The 24779-nt window shown below is 37.4% G+C and overlaps 2 protein-coding genes across 3 annotated transcripts; both read left to right on the top strand.

Annotated features, from left to right (window-relative positions):
• Positions 1–2102: 2102 nt before the first annotated feature.
• On the top strand, positions 2103–8592 carry penkb (proenkephalin b). The gene is made up of 3 exons (XM_062993117.1): positions 2103–2169; positions 3731–3868; positions 7487–8592. Exons 1-3 carry the CDS (start codon positions 2164–2166, stop codon positions 8120–8122), a joined length of 780 nt encoding a protein of 259 aa, XP_062849187.1. The 5' UTR covers positions 2103–2163; the 3' UTR covers positions 8123–8592.
• A 6636-nt stretch (positions 8593–15228) lies between these two features.
• Positions 15229–24779, top strand: sdr16c5b (short chain dehydrogenase/reductase family 16C, member 5b). 2 transcript variants are annotated; one of them, XM_062994022.1, is made up of 6 exons: positions 15229–15702; positions 18810–18941; positions 19081–19180; positions 19284–19428; positions 22367–22492; positions 24271–24779. In XM_062994022.1, exons 1-6 carry the CDS (start codon positions 15382–15384, stop codon positions 24365–24367), a joined length of 921 nt encoding a protein of 306 aa, XP_062850092.1. In that variant the 5' UTR covers positions 15229–15381; the 3' UTR covers positions 24368–24779. The 2 variants fall into 2 exon arrangements, with proteins under 2 accessions (XP_062850092.1, XP_062850093.1); XM_062994023.1 differs by lacking the exon at positions 15229–15702 and adding an exon at positions 16915–17139.

Genomic DNA, 24779 nt, shown 5'->3' with positions numbered 1-24779 from the left:
ATCAGCATTCCAGGTCTTTTTTGGAAAAAATGGACGCCGTGTGCTCCGGACCAAAGACGAAAAGGATCATCCAGACTGTTATCAGCAACAAGTCCAGGGTCTGTCATGGTATGGGGCTGTGTCAGTGCCCTTGACAAAGGTAATTTACACTTCTGTGATGGCAGCATTAATGCAGAAAAGTACATTGAGATCTTAGAGCAACATATGCTGCCTTTAAGACGTCATCTTTTCTAGGGACGTACATGCATTTTTCAACCAGACAATGCAAAACCATGGCTGTGGAAGAAGAGGGTACAGGTACTGGACTGGCCTGCCTGCAGTTCTGACCTGTCCTAAATAGAGAATGTGTGGAGAATTTTAAAATGAAAAATGCAACAACGACGACCCCATACTGTTGCACATCTTAAGACGTGTTTGCAGGAAGAATGGGACAAAATAAAAGCTGAAATACGAAATCACTTGGTATCATCGGTGCCAAAACGAACGTCTTTTAAGTGTGGTGAAAAGGAATGGAAACATTACAAAGTGGTAAATGCTTTACTGTCCCAACTTTTTTGGGATGTGTTGCAGGCCTGAAATGCAGGAATGGATGTTTATTAATACATGAAATGAAATAAAAGTCAAGGTAAATGTAAGAAACTTTGTGTGTTTTTATTATTTGCATTTTCCATGCTGTCCCAACTTTTTCTGATTTGGGGTTGTACTTGGAAACAGTAAAATGTATTTGAAAAGAGAAATATTACAGGAGTAATCCAGGGCTAATAAAGGCTGGATAATTAAATGATAAGAACAGATCAGTAAATTAGCAACAGAATGTTTTAAACAGAAGAAAACATATGTTTTGTAATTGATAAGACCTTAAGTCAATTAAAATGCTCTGGGATGACCAGAGAAAGCTGTTAATGCAAGAAATGCTTGAATGGTATTAACTTACTGTTGTGCAAGTTTGCTCAACAAGCGTAGAAAACATTATTGCTGCTAAAGGGGGTTGAGATATTAAGCCTGAACTATGAATAATTAATGTGGTAAATAAACATTGTTTGTGATTAGGTTAGACATGTTGTGTTGGTTAATTATCATAAACATGATCATAATTTAATAAAGATCAATGCCCATTTTATGAGTAGTTTGTTTGGAAATTTCAGCAATTATCATTGTTTCTAACCCACTGATCCACTGTTGCAATAGCAGGACCAAAAATAAAAACCACAAGCCTGTGATACATAATACAAAACAAGACAAAAAAACAACCTGAGGGCTCCATTCTAAAAAAAATTAAATGTAATCATTTACTTTGTCTTTAAATAAGGCATGTCACCAATTTGTCACCAAAAGAAATACATATTTAATTTTTAACAATGTAGTTTTTTGTGTGTAGGTTTTGTACTTGCTCCCATGGCTTTTACACACAAATGAACAAAGCTATCTTTATCTTTCAGTAAAATAGCTATTGGAGTGTTTCGACTACATCAATAGCTATTGTGCAGTGTGGAGTGGAGCATGAGGTCAATAGCAGCCAGAGACTATATTCACATATTGGTGAAATGCTGGAACAAAGACATAAAAGCACGTCATACTCATGTTCCAGCTTCAGTGAAACGACTAACATTAACCACAGTCACCTCAGACTGATTTATTTGTTTATGAAAGCATGGGGGTGGCTCTCTGATTGTGAGATTCTGATCTTATTGACTTGCAGAGAAATTACATGAACCCCCATGCCTGTAGCTAGACTCTAAACCCCAAGCAGTAGATTGACCTCATGGAAATAGAAATAGTGTATGGTTCATTTAGCTCAGGCTGGGGGATGATTTAGTGGACAGTGACCCCTTTTACTGACCTCCTCTCCCCTTTCACTTGTGAATAATTAGATGCATTTAGTGTAAATCATTATGTGGTAGCACGATATTCAGTGCACTTACTCAGTGGGAATCATTTCACACCAGAAAGCACAGGGAGACGCGGAGAATTGCTTTGGAACATCAGCGGTACTGCAAGTACTGGGTGAGAAAAGCCCGATAGGTTACCCCTCCTCTCTTCATCTCTCTTTACTCCCTCTCTCACTCGCTGCCAATCTGCCGAGTCAGACGGACCTGTGGCTGCACTTCAGTTGCTAGACTTCAGCGACATCAGACTGAAGCGGATCCTCAACATAAAGAAACAATGAAGGTCAGTGAACCTTCCCTTTTTTCTTTTTATATGTGTGGATTTAAAAATTATTGTAATTGTATTAAATTAAATAATTAAAAACAAGTCATGAAGACTATAATATTGTTAAGGCAATATGCAGAATTAAGTGAATCATTTTTGGATAAGAAACTTTAAATTCATTAAAATATTATTGACTGATTTTAATGTACAGTATTCATCTTCTCTAACAACTTCATTTGCGTGTGGATCAAAGAAAACAAATTGGAGAGGGGCAAATATTTTCCCTTCTTGGTTAGTTACGGAGAACAAATTTCCATAACTAACCAAACTGTTGTTTGAGCTACATTCTTAGAGCTAATAGCTTGTGTCCATGGTCTTACAAATAGCAGACTTGCCAAGGTTTTATATTAATATTATTATTAATCATAATAATAATATTAATAACAATAATAAAAATGAGCTTATTTCATCTATTTTTGTAACTGTTTTATCCTGATTAGTGCTGCAGTGGGTCTGGATATAGAAACACTGGGCGCAAAAAAGGGCACAAATTCATTGCAGGGCATCAGTCCCTTTCAGTCAATGACATCTATAAGGAATTTAAACTAGCCAGCCCACCACTCTTTTGGGGAGCTGACCCATACCCATATAGACATGAAGAACATAGAGTATCATAGCTCAAAACAGACTATGATTAAGGCAATTTTCAAATCTAGGTCTCTGGGAACATGGAGCTTTGTGGATATAATGCTACCCTAATTTTGTAGTACATACGAAATAGCATGGTAAAACAGCAGGTAGTATGGTGCCACACCAGTTTCCCATAGAGAAGTTTGTTTTTCAGCTCCAGCTACTGTCTGTGGAGTGTTTTTTTTTCCTTTTGTCTTTCTACTTCATCAAAATATGCTAGTAATTGTATGCGCTACTTTAAATTTGCCCTGTCTGTGAATGGGTAATTGTGTAATGACCTGCAATTAACTTAAAATCTAGTTATAATAATATTTTGTATTCTAGTCATGCACCCAGTGGTTTTTTTTTTGGATGCAGTTTGGCTTTTTTCCCACAACAGTTTAAATACAATCATGGGAAAGTCTGCTATCTGAATAAATAAACATGATGGTAATTTAATATAGATTTACATCAGTTATTGCAAACAGAGAGTTGTAGTTTTGTATGATTCATAATCTTTGTTTTTTATGAGCATTTTTTATGAGCTCATATTTTGTAAATGTGCTAAATTGGGTATCTCCATATTTACATCCTGAACATGTAAACATACCATAGTAACCATATAACACATTTTCTCCTTCACTTTTGGTCTCTTTCTGTCTTCGTGTTTAGGTAAAGCTTTATATCCTATAAGCAGTTGTCTTGTGTTCTTTTTATCTGTCTTAGTGTTAGTAAAAAACCTGAACAGCAACTTTTATAACCAATTTCTATTTTACCCTCTTTTCTTAAGTATCTTGTTTAATGTCCACATAAATCTTAAACAGTGACTTCCATAATCAATCTCAAATTTTCCTTCTCTTTCACTCTGTATCACTTTTTGTATGTCTACTACCTCTTTGTCTGTCTGTAGTTGTGGTTGGTGGTGGGTTTTCACTGGGCACTCTTTGTGAGTGCGTGTTTAGCGCGGATGGTGAGTGCGAATTGCGGCACCGACTGCGCCTACTGCTCACTGCACCTGCGCCTTCAACAAATTCATCTCAACTCCATAGTAAGTCTATACTGACCCTGTGTGCTTTTAATGCTTGTTCTAGAATGTTAATCTACATTACAATGTTTCCTCTCTGTTTCTTCTCTACCTTGCTGAAACAACAAGCTGGGTAAACTAGCCAGGTGAATCAGTTTTAAAGCAACCTCCAAGGCTGGTTCTAACAGCTTATACTGGGAGCTCGACCAACACACCATTTTAGGCTGGTTTAATTATTTTCACTTCGTGCATTTGTGGTTGTTGTGTGGTTAAGGCAGTTGTGATTTAATGGTGCGTTCGCAATTATGTTACAATTACTTGTTGAGGTCATGTTGACTTCAAGGGAGCATTTGGTTGGAAGTGTATGTAGAATCCTAACCAAAATTGCATTTCTTTTTTAATTTGTCACCCTTTATCTCCCAATCTAGTCATTTTCAATTCCTGATAGCGAATCCGCTTCCACTTGCACAACCCCTTATCTGATAAAGAAGAGCCGGATCACCACACACCCCCTGAGACGTGTGTGCAATCTGCGGCTGCTTTTTATCACTCTCCAGTGTTGGGTTCCACCACATACCCCCCACTTGCGCAGGTGCCTGGATCATTCCCATTTGTGTGGATGCCTGGCCAGGATGGTGGACTTCTATCTGTACTGGTGTGCTAGACCAGCGTTAGACCCGCTGCACCACCTGAATGTCCCAGTTAGTCACATTTATTTAAAAAAAATAATACGTTGCATACCTTGAATTAGAACATGGCATAGAACAGAGCAGGCACAAAAAGGATGTGCACATATTCATTCTATATTTACCAATAAAAGGTTTGAACACGCTTATACTTTACATATTAAGCAAAATGTTGCAAAACAATATCTGGACCAAGAAAGGCAATAAAATGCACATTTTACTTATTACCTGTCTATATCTATGGCATTTAGGAGACACCTTTATCCAAACGACTTACAACTGTGACCGAATATGATTCAAACAATTGAGAGTTAACGGCCTTGCTTAGGGCCCCCAAAGTGGCCACTTAGTGTTGGTGGGGCTTGAACTGGCTCCTCCAGTACCCTAACCCTAACCCTAGTTTTGCAGGTTTTCTCTTCATCTTCCCTCCTGAGTTTTCACCAGGTACCCCTGAATTGGCTTCTCTATCTTGACCCTGAATGTGCATGAATAAGTGGATTTGGTATTTTACAGTGTTTCTGGGTAAGCTCTGTTCCCACAACCACAATGATTAGGATATAGCAGGTACTAATTGTATAAGTAAACATAGGCTCTACATCCAACTGACAAGCTTTAATTAGCACACCAGGCTCCTAGCTGGGTCTTTAAACACAGTTGTACTAAGACTAGCGAGCTTTATGTATTATGAAAAAATAATTACTTCATAATTATTTCATCAACCACTTCAGAGTCACAGCAGGTCCAGCTTCACAGGGAAACACCGGACGTAATGCAGAAATACCTCGAACAGGGAGTCAATCCTTTGCATACTTAGCCAATAATGTCTGTGTAGACACACGGCCAGCCTATACAGTCCACAGATTTCAAACCCGGATTGCAGCAGTGGATGGGATAGCACAATAGACTTCTGTGCCACATAAGTGCCTAGAAAAATTACATAATACATGATAATTTTTTTACCTCTATGTTTTTCCTCCACTTTATCCGGGTCAGGGTGGCGGTGGGTTAGTTTTCCCCAGTATCACTGGGTGCAATGTAGTAATACACTCCAGAAAGGATAGCAATCCATCGCAGAGCCTTGGCCTTCCCCTTAGACGCAGCCAATCATATCTGTATGTACATGCCTGATCAGCCGATAGCAGCACTAGGGGATTTAAACCCTGGATTCCAGCACTAGTGGGCTAGCGTAATTTACCAATGCACCACAGCGCTATATACTATACAGTGCAAAGAAAGTACTTTTTTAAGTTCTAATGATTTTATGATGGGTGTTCTGTTGATTATTTGTTGAGGAATAACAATTATCTGATTGCTCAAGATTTTATCACAACTTTATTTTGGCACACACACTCTCCTTACAGCTGCCAACTAAATCATGCTGTGATAAAGCTTCCAAAAAGGAATGTTATGTTCAGTTTGTGCAGAATGTTTATGATACACTAGCATTACAGTTGGTTGTGTCAACATCGTTCTTACCATAATGCTTCTGAGTCAGATTCTGAAACAGTGCAACAAAGTGTGGATTGTGAATTCAACAAATCTGGCAACCTTTGTGTTATTTTAAGCATGAACGCTCTTGATTAGCCAGTAAATTGCTCATATAATACACTTTCTTACATATATATTAATCAATGTCTCATATAAATACTTGCCAGTGATAAAAATTGAGTTGTGACAGGGTGAGTGAACAAACAAAACCAATTAAAATCAAACCATTAAAGAAATTAAGACTATACAATAACTCAACATATATACACCGATCAGCCATCACATTAAAATCACCTCCTTGTTTCTACACACATTGTCTATTTTATCAGCTCTGCTACGCTACTATTCATACCATATAGAAGCACTTTGTAGTTCTACAGTTACTGACTGTAGTACATCTGTTTCTCTGCATGCTTTGTTAGCCCCCTTTCACCCTGTTCTTCAAAGGTCAGGACTCTCCCAGGACCACTACAGAGCAGGTATTATTTGGGTGGTGGATCATTCTCAGCACTGCAGTGACACTGATATGGTGGTTGTGTGTTAGTGTGTGTTGTGCTGGTACGAGTGGATAAGACACAGCAGCGCTGCTGGAGTTTTTAAACACCTCACTGTCACTGCTGGACTGAAAATAATTTGAAAATTTGGTCCACCAACCAAAAATATATCCAGCCAACAGCGCCCCGTGGGCAGCATCCTGTGACTACTGATGAAGGTCTAGAAGATGACCAACTCAAACAGCAGCAATAGATGAGCAATCGTCTCTGACTTTACATCTACAAGGTGGACCAACTAGGTAGGAGTGTCTAATAGAGTGGACAGTGAGTGGACACGATATTTAAAAACTCCAGCAGCGCTGCTGTGTCTGATCCACTCATACCAGCACAACACACACTAACACATCATGTCATTGTCACTGCAGTGCTGAGAATCATCCACCATCTAAATAATACCTGCTCTGTAGTGGCACTGTACTGGGAGAGTCCTGACCACTGAAGAACAGCATTAAAGGGGGCTAAAAAAGCATGCAGAGAAACAGATGGACTACAGTCAGTAACTGTAGAACTACAAAGTGCTTCTATATGGTAAGTGGTGCTGATAAAATGGGCAGTGAGTGTAGAAACACTATACAAAACTTGCTGTATTTTGCTTTAAATGGAGCAAAAACATAATTGCTTACCTGGCAAGGCTGAAGAGCTGCGTCTCCAGCACACAAAATCCTACATAGTGTGCTCAATAAAGTAGCTTTGCCACTGGCTAGAATCTAAATGAGCAAACTATTTAGTGTACGGGATAGTATTTGGGACACAGCATCTTCTCTCTGTTCCTCAGACTGATACTGTGAATGTCATGCTGATATATTGTGTTTATTATTCCTGTTCTTAGTTTTTTTTAGCCCTATACCCCCCACTCGCACCTATGGTCAGATATTGCCTTTAACTAGATCACTGATGTTCTTGTGTTTTGGCAGGAATGTGTGATACAGTGTGAGGGTAATTTTAACACCGATGGCTCTTGGGGTTTGTGTCAAAATCTCCTGCAAACCACCGAAAGCACTCCTGAGGCAGAACAAGTGTCCACGGAAACCACAAGTACACCTGGGCAACATCAGGATGAGAAAAGATATGGCGGCTTCATGAAGCGATACGGTGGATTCATGAAACGCTACGGAGGTTTTATGAAACGCTACGGAGGCTTCATGAAGAAGGCAGCGGAGCTCAGCGGGCCGGAGCCGGAAGATTTTGACCGAGGCAGAGCAATTCTGTCCACGAGCGACATGAAGATGCTGGCCGATCAAGTCGAAAAAGACGGAGAGAGGGAGGAGGCTGCAATGAAGGACAACCTTAAAATAAAGAAAGGGGTTGATGATTTAGAGAGTTTGGTTAAGCGATATGGTGGATTTATGAGGAGAGGTTATGACACAGTGGGTGAAGCTGGGCTACTACAGAAACGCTACGGTGGGTTCATGAGGCGAGTGGGCAGGCCAGATTGGAGGGAGGAGCCTAGATTCTACAGAAGCTTCCCTAAACGCTCAGCACAGGAGGAGAACGATGCAGAAAAGTCATCGGAGATGGCCAAGAGATATGGGGGTTTCATGGAATACTGAAGTCCTTGCAGACTGTTGTTAGCCATCTGCATTTCTGTTTATCAGAGTCCATCTGCTTGAAATATAACTCAATTGTGGTGACATGATGCATAATTTGTCTGTATGTCTTTGTGCTAGACATATTCAGTAAGGGAACACGATGCTCTCAAAGGCCCGGCTATTACAATTAATTTTGAAAGCCATTACAAAGCCATAGACAAATATACTGTAAGTTTAATCACCAAGTGGAATGCTCATTCATTCATTTGAACCTCCAAATGTAGTTTCTTGTCTCTTCACACCAAAGTACATTGGACATAAATTTTTGTATGTTTAGAATTACTTTATTAATGGCATAAATAATATAAAAAGTAATATTTTAATGTTACATTTAATAACAACACCATGATTTCTTCCCCAAAGCGGTGTTTTTCGCAGTCTGGTGTGTCTACATTTCTTGTAATCTGTACAGCTTGAATAAACTGCTCGAAACTGCAACAGAATGTCTCAGTCTTTTAAAAATACTTGATTTTTACAGCTCCTGAAAAAAACAACCTGTCTCATCTCTCAAAACCACTTCAACCTATATAGCAATAATGAGCTATTTTAACAAAGTCTGGCAGGAAGTTTTTCATAAAAAAAACCTATAATAATTACTTGATTACTATGTAGAAATTATTTCCAAAAGCTTTTATTCCAAAGCCTTAATGTATAAGCACAATCATAGCATGGTACACATAAAAGCTGTGGAAATGTGTGTAATGATATAATGATGGTTAATTACATTGACCAGGTATAACATTATGACCACTGACAGGTGAAGTGAATTACACTGATTATCTCTTCATCATGGTCCCTGTTAGTGGGTGAGATATATTAGGCAGCAAGTGAACATTTTATTCTCAAAGTTGATGTGTTGGGTGTTACTTGACACGTACCACCTACCTAACAATTGTTGTAGACCATGTACACCCTTTCATGGAAACGGTATTCCCTGACGGCTGTGGTCTCTTTCAGCAGGATAATGCGCCCTGCCACAAAGCAAAAATGCTTCAGGAATGGTTTGAGGAGCACAACAATGAGTTCAAGGTGTTGACTTGGCCTCCAAATTCCCAAGATCTCAATCCAATCGAGCATCTGTGGGATTTGCTGGACTTACAGGAGAATGTTATGCCTGATCGGTGTAGGACTAGTATGTAACAACAATCCAGCTAGAGACATAATCGCAGGTTTGTTAATCCATCTGCTGCCAGGAGTAGCACACAAGGCACACACACAATCATACATTTGATTTTTTCCAAAACCAACCAACACCTGGCATCATAGTGACGTGGTTGTATGTTTGGGGTTGTTACACTGGTATCAGCCACAGTCCTGGACACCTTAGGATTGTTATGGTGTTCACAGTAAACTGGTTACTCTATAAATCATTAGTCACCTTATTATTAACACCATAACAATACTGGTTCCTTTTGCACTTAAAGGTTTATCCATTTGTGGAATGGATTCCCCATAAAAAGAGTGAGAATGATCATGTTATCACAATTGGTGCAAATCTCCCTGTTCACATACATATGAAATATGTCCTCCTGGTTTGAAATCTGGTGACTGTGAGGTCTTCAAAGTAGCTTCATCAAGGTATAGTATTAAATTGTATTCCTACAATCCTTACAATGAATTTTAACTGGGTGCCAAAAAAACTTTCACAACTTCATTATAACTCCACCATCAACATAATTTGGTCACGCAAGGTAGGTTTGGTCCATAGATTTATGCTGTTTATACCAAATTCTGACCTTTATCATCTGTATGTCACAGAAGAAGTGAAGATTCATCAGACAAAACAATGCATCTTTGAGTTTAAATTGTCCACTTTTACTGTAAGTGAGCATGAGCATGCTTTTTGCTTATTGCAATAGTAAGAAGAGGTTATTTGAGTTAACATAGCATAAAGCATTGCATCCTGCCAGCATAAAGCAGTCTGGTCATTTTCCTCTGACCTCTCTTATCAAAAAGGCATTGCTGTCCACAAACCTATTCACCGACTGCAGCATGACTAGGCAAATTTGGTATAGTGAAGCTGCTCTGGGAAACCAGTTCATTTTTTTGTTGAATTGTTAATGTGGGACAATCATGGTAGCACTTTGGCTACAGTCCATAGCTCTAGCTTCACTGGCCTCAACCACTTTATCCTGGTCAGGGTTGTGGCCATATACCTCCGTCAGACAGATTCAGTCATGCCTGTGGAGATGCCTGGCCAGCCAATAGCACTGCTGAAATTCAAACCAGCAGTGGTGTAATGAGACTGTTGCATCTCCCGAGCGGCCTAATAATGCAGGGTAGACCATCACATTTCTATACATATTCCAGTTATAAAATGCTATATATGGTTTAGTCATAATGACAACCCTGTTGTTCAAAAAGGATATTGTATTGTAAAGTCATAATTACTGAGCTTAGAGATTTCTTTAGATTTTACTGCAATCTTTTGTCTTGGATAAATAGATTTACCACTGTTTCAAGTTTACTCTAGTTGAGAGAATGGCATTCACTGTGGTTTGGTGGAGCCTTGAACATGGATGTGTAGGCGTTAAGACTGAGAGCCTTGAAAATACATGAGATTTTTTGTTCCACATGCATGGCTAAATTAGCTTGCCAAGTACAGTTGGTAAACTGACTGAAGTTACCAAAGGTCAGTTATGTTTTAGAACGATTATATACATGCTGGATTAATTGGTTCATTAAGTAACTTAAATTATTTTTACAAAGGTCCATTTTGTTTCATGTCAAGTTTTTTTATCATGTGATGTGATTTTGGATTGCGTTAATGTGTATTCATCGTTAAGTCAGTTGACTTCAATTTAATGTATGCAGAAGGTAAGTCTTATATATACTTACATGTCACAATTATGTTATTGGGTACTGGTAGTCCACCATCTAGTATCCAGTTTAGTATCCAGTCAGTGATGGTTCTTTAGTCCATTTCCACTGAAAAACAAAAGGTGGTAAAATTTACACAGCAATAAATGATCATACAGTCACCTAATAAATACCTGTTTATGTACTCTTTTATTTATTTAGTTAGTTAGCAGGTGTATTTAATAAAATGATAGGTGAGTGTAAAAATGCCAGTAAAGTGTAAAGTTAGACTGTCCTTATTTCTGGTAGTTTATTATTCTTAGAGTGCCTACCTGTTTTTCTATTATTACATATTTCAGAACACAATTTAGGACAAAGAAAACACAAAATACGGCATTAAATATTTTTAAATATTAACAAATGAAAAAGTTATATGTCACAAACTGTCATTGTATAAAAAGTATATGCACACTTAGTTGCTCAATTAACCAAATGTAATTAACAACAGGGTTTAATTAGCCTACATACACAAGATTGATTACAGCAAGCTCTGTTAAATCTAAATTTAAATAAAATCATTTAAAAACAATCTTTCCAGAAAACTTAATAAAATAGTGGATCTTTCAAAAAGTGAGCAGACTACTAACCAAAAGAAACACAAAGATTTGCCTTACATTTGCCAGAAAACACCTCAATGACCCCCAAACCTTTTGGACTGTGCCATGTACTGATACGGTGAAAGTGGAATTTTCTGAAAGTGGAATTTTCATTAAGCTAATTCAGTGTTCGACAGTAAGACCATCATACCAACAATCAAGCATAGTGCTGGTAGTGTGATGGTATGAGAATGCCTTACTGCTTTACGGCCTATGCAACTTAACATAATTGACAGAATCATTCTGCTCTCTACCAAAACAAATTGTCCTGAAGTAAAATATCTGCCCATTATCCTGTGATCTAAAGCTTAAGTGTACAGTTATTGAGTTAAGCTGAAGCACAAGACCAAGTCCACCTATGAATAACTCAAAAGAAACAATATTAGTACATTCTTGAATAATTGAACTAAACTGAGATGCTGTGGCCGGTCTTTAAACAGGTTTGAAAGCTCTTCAGTGTGGCTGAATGAAAGAAATTCTGCAAAGAAGAGTGGTACAATATTTCTCTACAGCTATGTGAGTGAGTCCAGTTATCAAAGCAATCTGGATGCAGTTGTTGTAGCTAAACTTTTTATTATGGTTGGTGGTACTTTTAGTCTCACAAACATGCAAAAACAGAAAAAACTCGGGAGTGGCTTAATGGTTTTTTATAGCACTGTATTTATCATGGATTATTATTATAAGTGAGGACAGTAAAATAATAAAGCAATAATCTAGATCAATTGAAATGATTATGTAACAGATTACTCAGAGTTGACATCATATCATTTTATAACTATATAACTACTGACATCATATTGTTGCTACATAGTGTAGCTAGTCACTTAGGATTTTGTGTGTCCTTAAAAAAGACAACAGTATGTCAGGGTCAGATGTGGAAAATAATAGACGTAAAGGCCTGTATGGATTAACAACATTTTGATATAATTTTACTGGTAGTATTATGGCTAGTATTATTATATTATGTTATTGTTCAGACATAATAATAATAATAAAAATAACAATAATTTACAAGTACAACCTTAACTCAGTTATAATTATGGGTAATAGAATAATTACCTGGTGTTATAAAGGTATAATAAAAATATTGTAAAATATTGTAAAAAAAAAAAAAAAAAATCATTACAAAAGTGAACACTACACTACAGTATACATATGTATATACATAGTTTATTGATATTTCCCACCCTGTTACATACAGTCATTCTTGAACTTGTGTTCTTTTTATACAACATATACAATATAATGCTTTGTGAAATATTTAGTGCTTTACTGTAGCTGACTAAATTTATACCCACACCAAATTCTAACCACAAACATAGCACATTTTAAGTCTGTTAGCTGTTTAAATAACTGCTTAATTTTGTTTTAAATAAAGATTCTCTAAATAATAAAGTATATGAAAAGATATAGAGAATGTTATACTAACCCCCTTTGTCTACCTAGGTGGTCTGTTATAGTGGAATAGCAGAAGGAACTGCAAAATTATTAGCCCATCTATTTTATATGAGGGTACAGATGTAAAGATGAGGTCTTTTTCAGTATTTTCTTGGGCAGTTTAGTATTGAACAATGTATTACTTTACTTAGATTATTTGAATAGGTTAAATGAAATATTAAGGATACCCAACTTTGTATCACCTATCCGAATGTTAAAACACCAATCAGGAATCCAATACGAATGGAATCCAAATCCAACTCATGTCTGTATGTGTTAAATGTGAACTATTGTTCTCATGAAAGTTTGTTAAACAGTGACTGTAAATTGTAATACAACCCAGTGGACACAAGTCATTTAAAAAAAAAAGACATTGGAAGGATATTGTTTAACATACACAGAGTAAACAGGTATTAACTTGTATATTTAATGCATTTGCAGTGCGATAAAAGTTTAATGTAATTTATTTTTTTATTTACATTAAAAGCTGACATTAGTAATTGTTTATATAGTTTATTATATAATGCACTACTAATTTTAATAAGCAGTTAGTGACTGCTTAAAATAATCTTAACTTTTGTCCTGTGTGTAACACATGTAGAGGCAAATATTTCATTAGTAAATGTCTTGAACCATGTGGTTTTTTTTGTCTTGTCTGTCTGTGGCCTATTTAAAATATTTCACATAAAGAGCACTTGCCATGAAATTAGATTCTGTGCACTTTAGAGCTTTCTAACCTGTTTACCATATTAAAATGTATAAATGTAAGTTTGTTTATGGACAAAGACTTATTAGTTTCAGTTATTCATTTATAGCATATAAGTTGCAGTAATAATTGAAACCCCAAGTCATCCCAAGAAGCTTGGGCTTCTTTCATGCTAAAAACTTCGTTTTAAATGCAATTGCACTCATTCAGTCACAAAGGAGACAAGCATATCATGGCAGAATTGTGCTTTCATTTTTTTGTTCTTTTTCTATGAATGAATTATTACAACACATACATATTTTAATTGTTTAACTATTTTAGCACTTGTGCCTTTTTTCTATTCAAAATACACCCCCAAATCAAAAAACGTTGGGACAGTATGGCAAATGCAAGGGAAGGGATAGCTCAGTGGTTAAGTTACTATACTAGTAATCAGAAGGTTGCCGGTTCAAACCCCACCACTGCCAAGTTGCTACTTTTGGGCCCACAAGCAAGGCCCTTAACCCTCAATTGCTCAAAATTGTGTTACAATCATAGTTGTAAGTCGCTTTGGATAAAAGCGTCTGCTAAATGCAGTGTTTCTTACATATACTTTGACTTTTATTTGATTGCAGACAGTATTAACCTGAGATATTTCATGTTTTGTCTGCTCAACTTCATTGTATTTGTTAGTATACATCCATTCCTGCAACCGTTACCATTACTGCAACACTTTCCCAAAAAAAGTTGGGATGATACAGCATGGTAAAACAAGCAGGCCCTAGCTCTTTATGCATGTGACATTCCTCCATATTCCTTGAATTGTTTAATTATATTTTGCACTTTAGATGGAAAGCAACATTGTTTTTACACATTTCAATAATTCTCTCATGCATTTGTTGACAAACTGGAGATTCTCTGCCCATCTTTGCTACTTAAAAGCTCAGCCTTTTGTGGATATTGCATTTTACAATCACCTGTTGACATCACCTGTTTGAAATGACATCATTATTCAGTAATGAGGTTTTTTGCACCTTATTATTAGCACTAAATTGTCCCTGTCCCAACTATTTGGAAAGGCCTGAAATGCAGGAATGGAGGTTTATTAAGAAATAAATTGACCATGAAATTGACCCAACAAAAAATGTAATGTCTTGGGCTTATACTCAAAGTAAATGTAAGAAACAATGTTTTTTTTATTATTATTATTATTTGCTTTGTCATACTGTCCCAACTTTTTCTGATTTTGTACTGTTCTAGTTAGTGTTTTGGAAGTTTAAAAAGAAGTTTAATCGCTTGTGTGTGCATTGCTCGAGTTTCTGACGGCGTACAAATGGTTAACCAGAGGCCGCGCCTTGCACATCCTGCACCGTTACTGAGTCCCGTACAGAAATAACGACCTTTGTGTTGAAGGTAAACACGAACTGTAAGTGATACGCAGTGAACAAAGGTCGAACATTCAGTGGTTGTGTAAATAGAGGGGATGAGGAGCTGGTGGACAGCAGCTGTGTTTCTCAGTGTGGTCAGTCAGAGCTGATTCTACAGCGGGGAGAACTTGTTCGCGTTGACGGAAGTTACTGTAAACACAGGACGTTATTGTGCCTAAAAACGAATTTCGCCCCAGTCTTCAGTCCACTGCCGACATGAACTTCTTTCTGGAGACTCTAAAGGTGCTGGGACTGTCCCTGGTGTTTTACCTGGAGGCGTTTTTTAGGCTGTTTGTATCCGCTCGGAGGAAGAATGTGCAGGGGGAGCTGGTACTATTAACCGGAGCTGGTTCGGGACTGGGGCGCACAATGGCGCTTGAGTGGGCCAAACTGGGTGCCAGACTGGTACTGTGGGATATTAATGAGGAAGCAAACATGGAGACTGCACGCCTCGTTCAGCAAACACACGGAGTCAAAGCGTACACCTATACCTGCGACTGCAGTACACGAGAGGATGTGTACAAAGTTGCAGATCAGGTAAACACACACACACACACACACACACACACACACTTAAACTCAAACGTAGTTTTATTGGCATGACAACATTGTATTATCAAAGCTGAGTAACAAATGTAGGAAATATAATGAAAATAAAGTAAAATTTAAAATACAATATAAAAACAACAATAACAATAGCAAGAAAAAAGAAAATATGCAATAATATATATATATATGGGTGATTCTTCAATTCTTCAACTTTTACGTCCCTAGGTTATACATTTGTGTTAAAAATACTTTATTACAAAACAAATATTTTAGGTATGAAAAAGATCATTCATTGCATCACTACAAAAAAATTACATACCAAAATAATTATGATTTCCATTTTTTATGATGATTTAAACATCAATATTTTGCTACTTTGGCCTTGTCCCCGACCCAGACTTTAAAACTTCTCTGCTCTAATAAAATGCTAAAAAGTGATCAATTCATTATAAAAATCACAATACGAGTTTTATAATAACTTAAAAAGAAAAAAAATGTAATTTTTGTTTCCATATTTGTACAACCTATGCATATTTTTGAGCAATATATTACTGTCCCCAGCATTATCGTCATTACCGCAACAGTGTATGGTTTCTGTAGGGAATCATTTGAAGGTAACACTTGTTTATGTTGTAACCATGTAAACAAAGACTCAAGGAAGCACATGCCAGTCATGAGAGAAGATTAACATTTTAATGTCTGGAAATGTGAGTAATTTAATCATGTATTCCTCCTGATCATAGAGTATATTTATTCAGCGTCATTACCATTTACATCAATATGGCAGTACTTTACCAAAAAAAAAAAAAAAAGAAATTTACACATTATTTATATGTATTTAAAGTGCATCTTGTACTAGCTGTTGACTACCTTTAGCAAATCCATGGCCTAGCTAGTTTTTTTCTTAAAAAAAGTAAAAATTATCATCACCACAACACGTCATTACCAACACATAATGACATTTTGCTATACCACTTCGCAAATAAATATGAAATATTAAAATTCTATATAAGCTCAATTGTAGCCATCATTAAGTCATGTAAGCATTATCTTGACATAATTAAAAATGTTTATTAGGATTTTAACGTCATGTTTTACACTTTGTTTACATTTATGACAGGAACAGTAGTTACTCATTTCACAAGATTCATCAGTTTACAAGTCAAACACAGTCATGGACAATGTATTATCTCCAATTCACCTCACTTGCATGTCTTTGGACTGTGGGAGGTAACCGGAGCACCCGGAGTAAACCCACGTAGGCAAGGGGAGAGCATGCAAACTCCACACAGACAGGACCTAGACCGCCCCACCTGGGGATCGAACCCAGGACCTTCTTGCTGTGAGGCAACAGTGCTACCTGGGGATGATGGTGTTACATTTGGGGAAGAATTGGGACCAAATGTGGTGGTACTTGGTACATTGGTAAGAAAGTGAAGCTTTGTCACTACTGTACTGACACTCTCCTCACACACACACACACACACACAAACTTACACTGACTTGTATGGGACATACCATGACAGTCTTAGGGTTTAATAATTGATGACTTAGAAAATAAATAATATAATATAGAAATACAGTGGTACCTTGTAACTCAACATCCCCTAAACTCAAAATATTTGAAACTCAACGCCCTTCGTTGAGAAATTTGTACCCTTAAACTCAACGTGTTCAGTTTGTTTTTAAAAAAATGTATTTATTTACTTTCAAATTAACAATGAACAGTCGATTTGTTCAGCTTGGCTTGAGCGGTCATCAAAGTGTGGAATAACTGTCAGATTCACTCTGAAAGCCTCCACATGTATCTGTGTTTAGCTGGATTTTCCTCACTGTTTCACTTTTAAACTTGTGTTGCAGGTTTGTAAGAATCAGCTTTTTATTTCAGTGTTTTTTATATTATATTTGTGTTATTTTCAGTGTATAAGTGTCAAAAACAACCCTATTATTTTACATAAGCCTAAAATATATGCAAGTCCACAGGACAGTGGAATGCATGAACAGGTTTCCCATACATCCTTATGGGAAAAAATACCTTCAAACTTAACGCCATTTAAACTCAACGCCATTCCCAGAACCGATTGACATTGAGTTTCAAGGTACCACTGTATAGAAATAATATTTATAAATTAATGAAAAAGAGGTCCTACTTAAACTATTGTAATAATATTTAAAATAATAATAATATGTTTATTCTAGGTGCTCAGCTGGCTCAGGACACCCCTACTGAGATCCAGGCTTGAATGTCAGAAAAAAAAAATTTTAAGCTTCTGGAACTGTCTGAACTCGAGCAAGCTTTTCACTTACCATAATCTTAAAAACCGCCACATAAAACAAGAGTTTGAAAAAGCAGAAACAGGATTATTTCTTGCACAACAGCTTCTAAACCACAGGAAAAATAAAGAAGCAATTCTATGTATTCCAGTCATGTAGTCAGAGGCATTGTGTTGGGATTTTAATGATTTATGTAGCTGTTATTTTTCTGTGACTTAATGATTACAATTGATACATTGTGTCCAAAATTAGTTATTATGGGCTTTCTGAAAATATGACAAATTTGGTGGTTTAGAAAGTTCTGTAATGTCATTACAATTTGTTGCATGGCTGCTAGATTTCTTGTTAATTATGATTAAACACAGATGGAGATCAATCATTTGTACATTTGTTTTGTTAATAGAAAGTACTTGGAACAGTGTTTTCTAGCCAATGGCAAAAATAAATTCCAAACTGTCATTTTATGCTGAGAGGATTTTGTTCACATGGTCAAGTGTAATCCAGGAACTGCCAAACACATATCTGCTATAATTTAAAAGAGAGACAGATGGACTACAGTCAGTAATTGTAGAACTTCAAAGTGCTTTTATATAGTAAGTGGAGCTGATAACATGGACAGTGTGTGTTGAAACAAGGAGGTGGTTTTAATATTATGACTGATTGGTGTATATTGCAGTAAAATCAAAGTAATGTGGGTGTTACAAGTAGCATCAAATGTTGAATTTCTCTTTTGATTCTTAAAGCAAAACAGTCATGTGAACTGAACATCTGGTGAGAAATGAGAAAGGAAACACTGACACAATTTTACATGCTTGTTGTAGGTAAAACGGGAGGTTGGCGACGTCACAATCCTGATAAACAATGCTGGTGTGGTCACCGGGAAGAAATTCCTACAATGTCCAGACAATCTCATAGAGAAAACCATGGAGGTCAACAGTCTGGCTCACTTCTGGGTTAGTCACTCATTTATCTTATTTCATTTCATGTCTGTCTAGCTTACACACTTATACTCACCTTACAATGCATACTACAATGCAATGCAAAAAGCACCGGAATATTGATGTACAACACAACCTCTCTTCTTTTCTTTAGACATACAAAGCATTTCTTCCAGCGATGATTGCTGCAAACCATGGTCATGTGGTCAGCATAGCTAGCTCAGCTGGCCTTATCGGTGTCAGTGGACTAGCAGGTACACACCCAAACCACAATGTGTATGTAAACAGAATTCTGTATAGCCTTACCAACATCAGACTAGTTTTACAAGTGTGTGTGTGTGTGTGTGTGTTTGACAGATTACTGTGCCAGTAAGTTTGCAGCAGTAGGCTTTGCTGAGTCCATGGCTCTTGAGCTTCATGCTTTGGGCTGTAATGGCGTGAAGACCACCATAGTCTGTCCATTCTTCATCAATACTGGAATGTTTGAAGGGGCTAACACAAAGTAAGACACACAGTATTTGTGTTCGTGTATAGGTAATGTAGTCCACATGTTCTGTGTATGCAAATACAGACATTTGCTATGGTAGGTTTTTTAAACTGTTTTAAACAGTTTTTGTTAACTTTATAAATACCACCCCAAATCAGTGAGGACAGTATGGAAAATACATGTTTAAAAACACAGTGTTTCTTCCATTTACTTTGACTCTTGAACCCATGATATTTCATGTTTTGTCTGGTCAACTTTATTTCATTTGTTAATTTACTGCATTTCAGGCCTGCAGCACATTTCAAAAAAGTTGGGACGGGGCAATTTAGGGCTAGTACTGAGATTATATATATACTGTATACTCTGCCTGGCCAAAAAAAAAGGTCACACACTCTAATATTTGGTTGGACCGCCTTTAGCTTTGATTACAGCACGCATTCGATGTGGCATCGTTTCCACAAGCTTCTGCAATGTCACAACATTTATTTCTGTCCAGAGTTGCATTAATTTTTCCCCAAGATCTTGTATTGATGATGGGAGATTTGGATCACTGCGCAAAGTCTTCTCCAGCACATCCCAAAGATTCTCAATGGGGTTCAGGTCTGGCATTGTCATCTTGGAATATGCCCGTGCCATCAGGGAAGAAAAAATCCATTGATGGAATAACCTGGTGGTTCAGTATATTCAGGTAGTCAGCTGACCTCATTCTTTGGGCACATAACGTTGCTGAACCTAGACCTGACCGACTGCAGCAACCCCAGATCATAGAACTGCCCCCACAGGCTTGTACGGTAGGCACTAGGCATGATGGGTGCATCACTTCAGCCGCCTCTCTTCTTACCCTGATGCGCCCATCACTCTGGAACAGGGTAAATCTGGACTCATCAGATCACATGACCTTCTTCCATTGCTCCAGAGTCCAATCTTTATGCTCCCTAACAAATTGAAGCCGTTTTTGCCGGTTAGCCTCACTGACAAGTGGTTTTCTTAAGGCTACACAGCTATTTAGTCCCAATCCCTTGAGTTCCCTTTGCATTGTGTGTGTGGAAATGCTCTTACTGTCACTATTAAACATCCCTGAGTTCTACTGTATTTTTTCTACCATTTAATTTCACCAAACGTTTAAGTGATCGCCGATCACGATCATTCAAGATTTTTTTCCGACCACATTCCTTCCTTGAAGATGATGTTTCCCCACTGTCCTTCCACTTTTTAATAATGCGTTGGACAGTTCTTAACCCGATTTTAGTAGTTTCAGCAATCTCCTTAGATGTTTTTTCTGCTTGATGCATGCCAATAATTTGACCCTTCTGAAACAGATTAACATCTTTTCCACGACCACAGGATGTGTCTTTCGACATGGTTGTTTAACAAATGAGAAGCTACTCACTGCATCAGTTAGGGTTAAATAACTTGTTGCCAGCTGAAACATAATCACCCATGCAGTAATTATCCAATGGGAGGCTCTTACCTATTTGCTTAGTTAAATCCAGGTGGTGACCTTTTTTTTGGCCAGGCAGTGTATATATATATATATATATATATATATATATATATATATATTTACATTTTTAGCAGATGCCTTTATCCAAAGCGACTTACATTACGGTATACAGTCTGAGCAGTTGAGGCCTTAAGCAAGGCCTTTGGTGGGGCTTGAACCAGCAACCTTCTGATTACTAGTTCAGTACCTTAACCACTAGGCTATGGCTTGGCTGAGTTTTTGAGGAGCAAACATGGTCAGAGGATCTCCAGTTTGTCAACTAATGCATTTGAATTATTAAAATGTTTTAAAACAATGGACCTTAAAAAAGATTGGAAGGGATTTGCATATTTCTCCCTCTACAGTGCATAATATCATTGAACAATTCAACAAATCGGGAGGAATTAGAGTGCATAATGGGCAAGAGTGCAAGCTTAAGCTGAACACCTGTGATCTTTGATCCCTCAGACGGCACTGCATCAAGAACCGCCACTCAACAATAGCTGATATAACCACATGGGTGAGGGATTACTTTGGCAAACCTTTGTTAAGCTCTACAATACAGAGTTACATTCACAAATGCCACTTAAAACTTTACTGTGCAAAAAGAAGCCTTATGTTTACTATGTCCAGAAGCAGAGTTGAGTTCTCTGGGTTTGGAGGCATCTGGGATGGACCATAACAGTAAACATGTTGTGTACAGACAAATCAGTGTCAGTATTTTGTCCATGTGCTCCAGACAAAAGACAGAAAGGACCATGTTATCAGCAATTCAGGGTCTGGTATTTGTGTACAGACAAATCAGTGTCAGTATTTTGTCCATGTGCTCCAGACAAAAGACAGAAAGGACCATGTTATCAGCAATTCAGGGTCTGGTATTTGTGTACAGACAAATCAGTGTCAGTATTTTGTCCATGTGCTCCAGACAAAAGACAGAAAGGACCATGTTATCAGCAATTCAGGGTCTGGTATTTGTGTACAGACAAATCAGTGTCAGTATTTTGTCCATGTGCTCCAGACAAAAGACAGAAAGGACCATGTTATCAGCAATTCAGGGTCTGGTATGGCATGATGTGTCAGTGCTAAGAACTAATAATACAATAACAACAACACCAAGGACGTAACAAAACCAGGTCACAGGCTGTGTTTCAAACCACATACTATATGCTAAATCGTATTTGAAAATATGGAGACAGGTAAGTGACCTTTTTTTTAGACAATTGAATAAAAAACTAAAGAAAATATTTAAATATATGTGTATTAGCCGCACAATTAATTATCTATAATTAATTATAATTAGCTTTTTAAAATTTATTTTCATGATCACCAGTCTTAATCAGAGATGCTTCATAGATGTATCCTAAGTCAATCTGTGTAACTAATGACTAACGTGTAAATTTCTAGTAATAAAAGGTGACCTGCTCTTATAATTTCTGTGCTCTTATTGTTGTGTGTTGTGTTGTTTTTAAGGTGGCCCAGACTCATGCCTATTCTGGAGCCGGATTACGTGTGTAGAAAGATTGTAGATGCTGTTCGAAGAGATCAAGTGTATCTGTACCTTCCTCGCAGCATGTATCTAACCATCTCACTTAAACAGTAAGCACTTCTAATGTGTACCCAGTAATAACTCTAATACATGCATATTTTTTTGTGTGTTCATTTCTGAGTATATGTGTACTGTGCATTATTGATGTGTCTGTACACGTGTGTATACTTTTTCTCTGATGCTAATGCTGATGTGGTTTTGAACTCGCAACTTGCATAATTAGGCCATGGATTAAGATTTTAATTAGCGTGTCAGTTTATGCTGTAGCTATGAGACTACGATGCTGTAATGGATAAACCACTCACATGTTTGTCTGATCTGCTGCCAGGTTCCTGGTGCATTGTCCTGTCTTTGTATGTGAGAGAGGATTCGATCCTGCTGTTAATTTTTCTATTGGTTAACGAGTGGGCTGCTGGTCCTGGAGACCTGGGTTCTGTTCTTGCCTCTGGTCACATTTTCTCCTGGTGTCTGTGTAGGCTTTCTTCTGGTACTCTGGTTTCTACCCTCCTCCCAAGAAACAGCCAGAAAGTGGTTTGTCTACTCCTAACTGCCCATGGAGAGTGAAGGTGTGGTGTCTGCCCATACATTTTTGCCTTGTTTAGGGTGTGTTCCTGTCTTGAGCCCAGTGCTTCTGGGTGGTGCTGGACCCACATCAACACTTACCAGAATAAGTATTAGTTAAGCAGTGTAGATATGTGTGATGTTCTGCTGCACTACTGTGTAAGACACCACTATTAAATTACATTGTTTTGTAGGCACTTGGGTAGTGCAGCAGTAAACTACACTAGCCCACTACCACTGAGATTTAGGGTTGAATTCCCACCTGTGCTGTCGACCAATCGGGTGTCTGCATCCAGTCATGTTGTTGATTATATTTAAACTTGAAAAGGGGATTTGAACTTTTTATAACAAGAGTTGCACTACCCACTATACTAAATAAGAGAGCTCAGTGTTACCATGTTACCATCTTTGCACCAAACCTATTCATTTTAGTGAGTTATCTCAATCAAATGAGTGATTTGCGAAGCATAGATGTTTAAATATTGCATTCATTTTTTATCTTCCTCAAGCTATTTAATTGCTGCATGTCCTGTTTTACTGGGAACACTGGGCGCAAGGCAGGAATATCCAGAACAGGGCACCAGTCTATTGAAAGGCTTCGGCCATCTGAACCCCCTCAGACATACCCAATCGTGTCTGTGTAGACATCTGGCCAGCCTATAGCACCTCTGAGATTCAAATCCAAATCTCAGCAGTGGTGGGCCACCTTTAAAGGGACCTGAATTCCCCAATCTCTTTTCTTTTGTAGTTCAGGCTTGTTATTGTGTCTTGGCACATTGGTGGAAAGAGTAGCTGGTGTGGCACGCTTCCTTACATTTCACATTACTGTTTCTACCAGCCTGCTGGTTAGCTTAGTTTGTAGTGCGCTCATCTCTGACACTCTACAGCATCATAATAATTTCTTACTGTGACTTTTGTGTTTCTGATTTCCCTTTTGTGCTGATTCTGTTCAGCCACTGCAGTTGGGTCGAGAATCAGTTTGGTTGTGTTTCCCCACCCTCTCACCACTCGTTAATATTTCATTAAATTACCTTACAATTATTTATTTGTCAGTTAATAAGGTAAGTCCACGAATATAAATTTGTTCCACTGACCCGGAATACAGCATGTACAGTGCAGTTAGGGATTCCATTGCTCATGCCAAAAACATCATAACATTTGGTATTTCATTTAAATGAAGTATTTGACTTTATCTGCCCTTTAATACTGGTCATATATACACATTACATTTGTACATATCTTCTCTTATTTTCTTTTCTACTCACAGCCTTTTACCTGTTAAACTGGGCATGCTGCTTGGCGAGTATCTGGGAGCGTTTGACTTTATGGCTAAGTTTAAGGGTCACGGCAAAAAGAACAACTGACACCAGCAACAGAAGAAAATGAATTCTGTCTGTAGAGCTTTATGGTCGTCTGCAGAATATTCATTACAATGAAGACATGATGGGATGAAAGCAAAGCTGCGGCTGTAAGCACCATGAAGAATACTAAACCAAGAAGAAATAACTAATTAATATGCAATTTAAAGTCACAAACATTTCTAAAAGCACTTAGTCATTTTAAGGTGCAGTTTGAACTAACAGACTGCCTTAGTGTATTAGATAAGAATACAAAGCTTTTTATATAGCCTTAAGTTATATGTTTTAAGAACAAACCAGTATACTAAATGTATTAATAATGTTATTTTAATAACATCTGACATCTAAGACCATTAGTAAAAATGTTTCTGTTTTCCAGTTTTGTCTCATTTTATTAAAAGTTTGTCATTACAAATCA

Source organism: Trichomycterus rosablanca, chromosome 4 (genome assembly GCF_030014385.1).
Source record: "Trichomycterus rosablanca isolate fTriRos1 chromosome 4, fTriRos1.hap1, whole genome shotgun sequence".
In the NCBI taxonomy this organism is placed as follows: Eukaryota; Metazoa; Chordata; class Actinopteri; order Siluriformes; family Trichomycteridae; genus Trichomycterus; species Trichomycterus rosablanca.
This window is presented reverse-complemented; position numbering and strand designations above follow the sequence as displayed.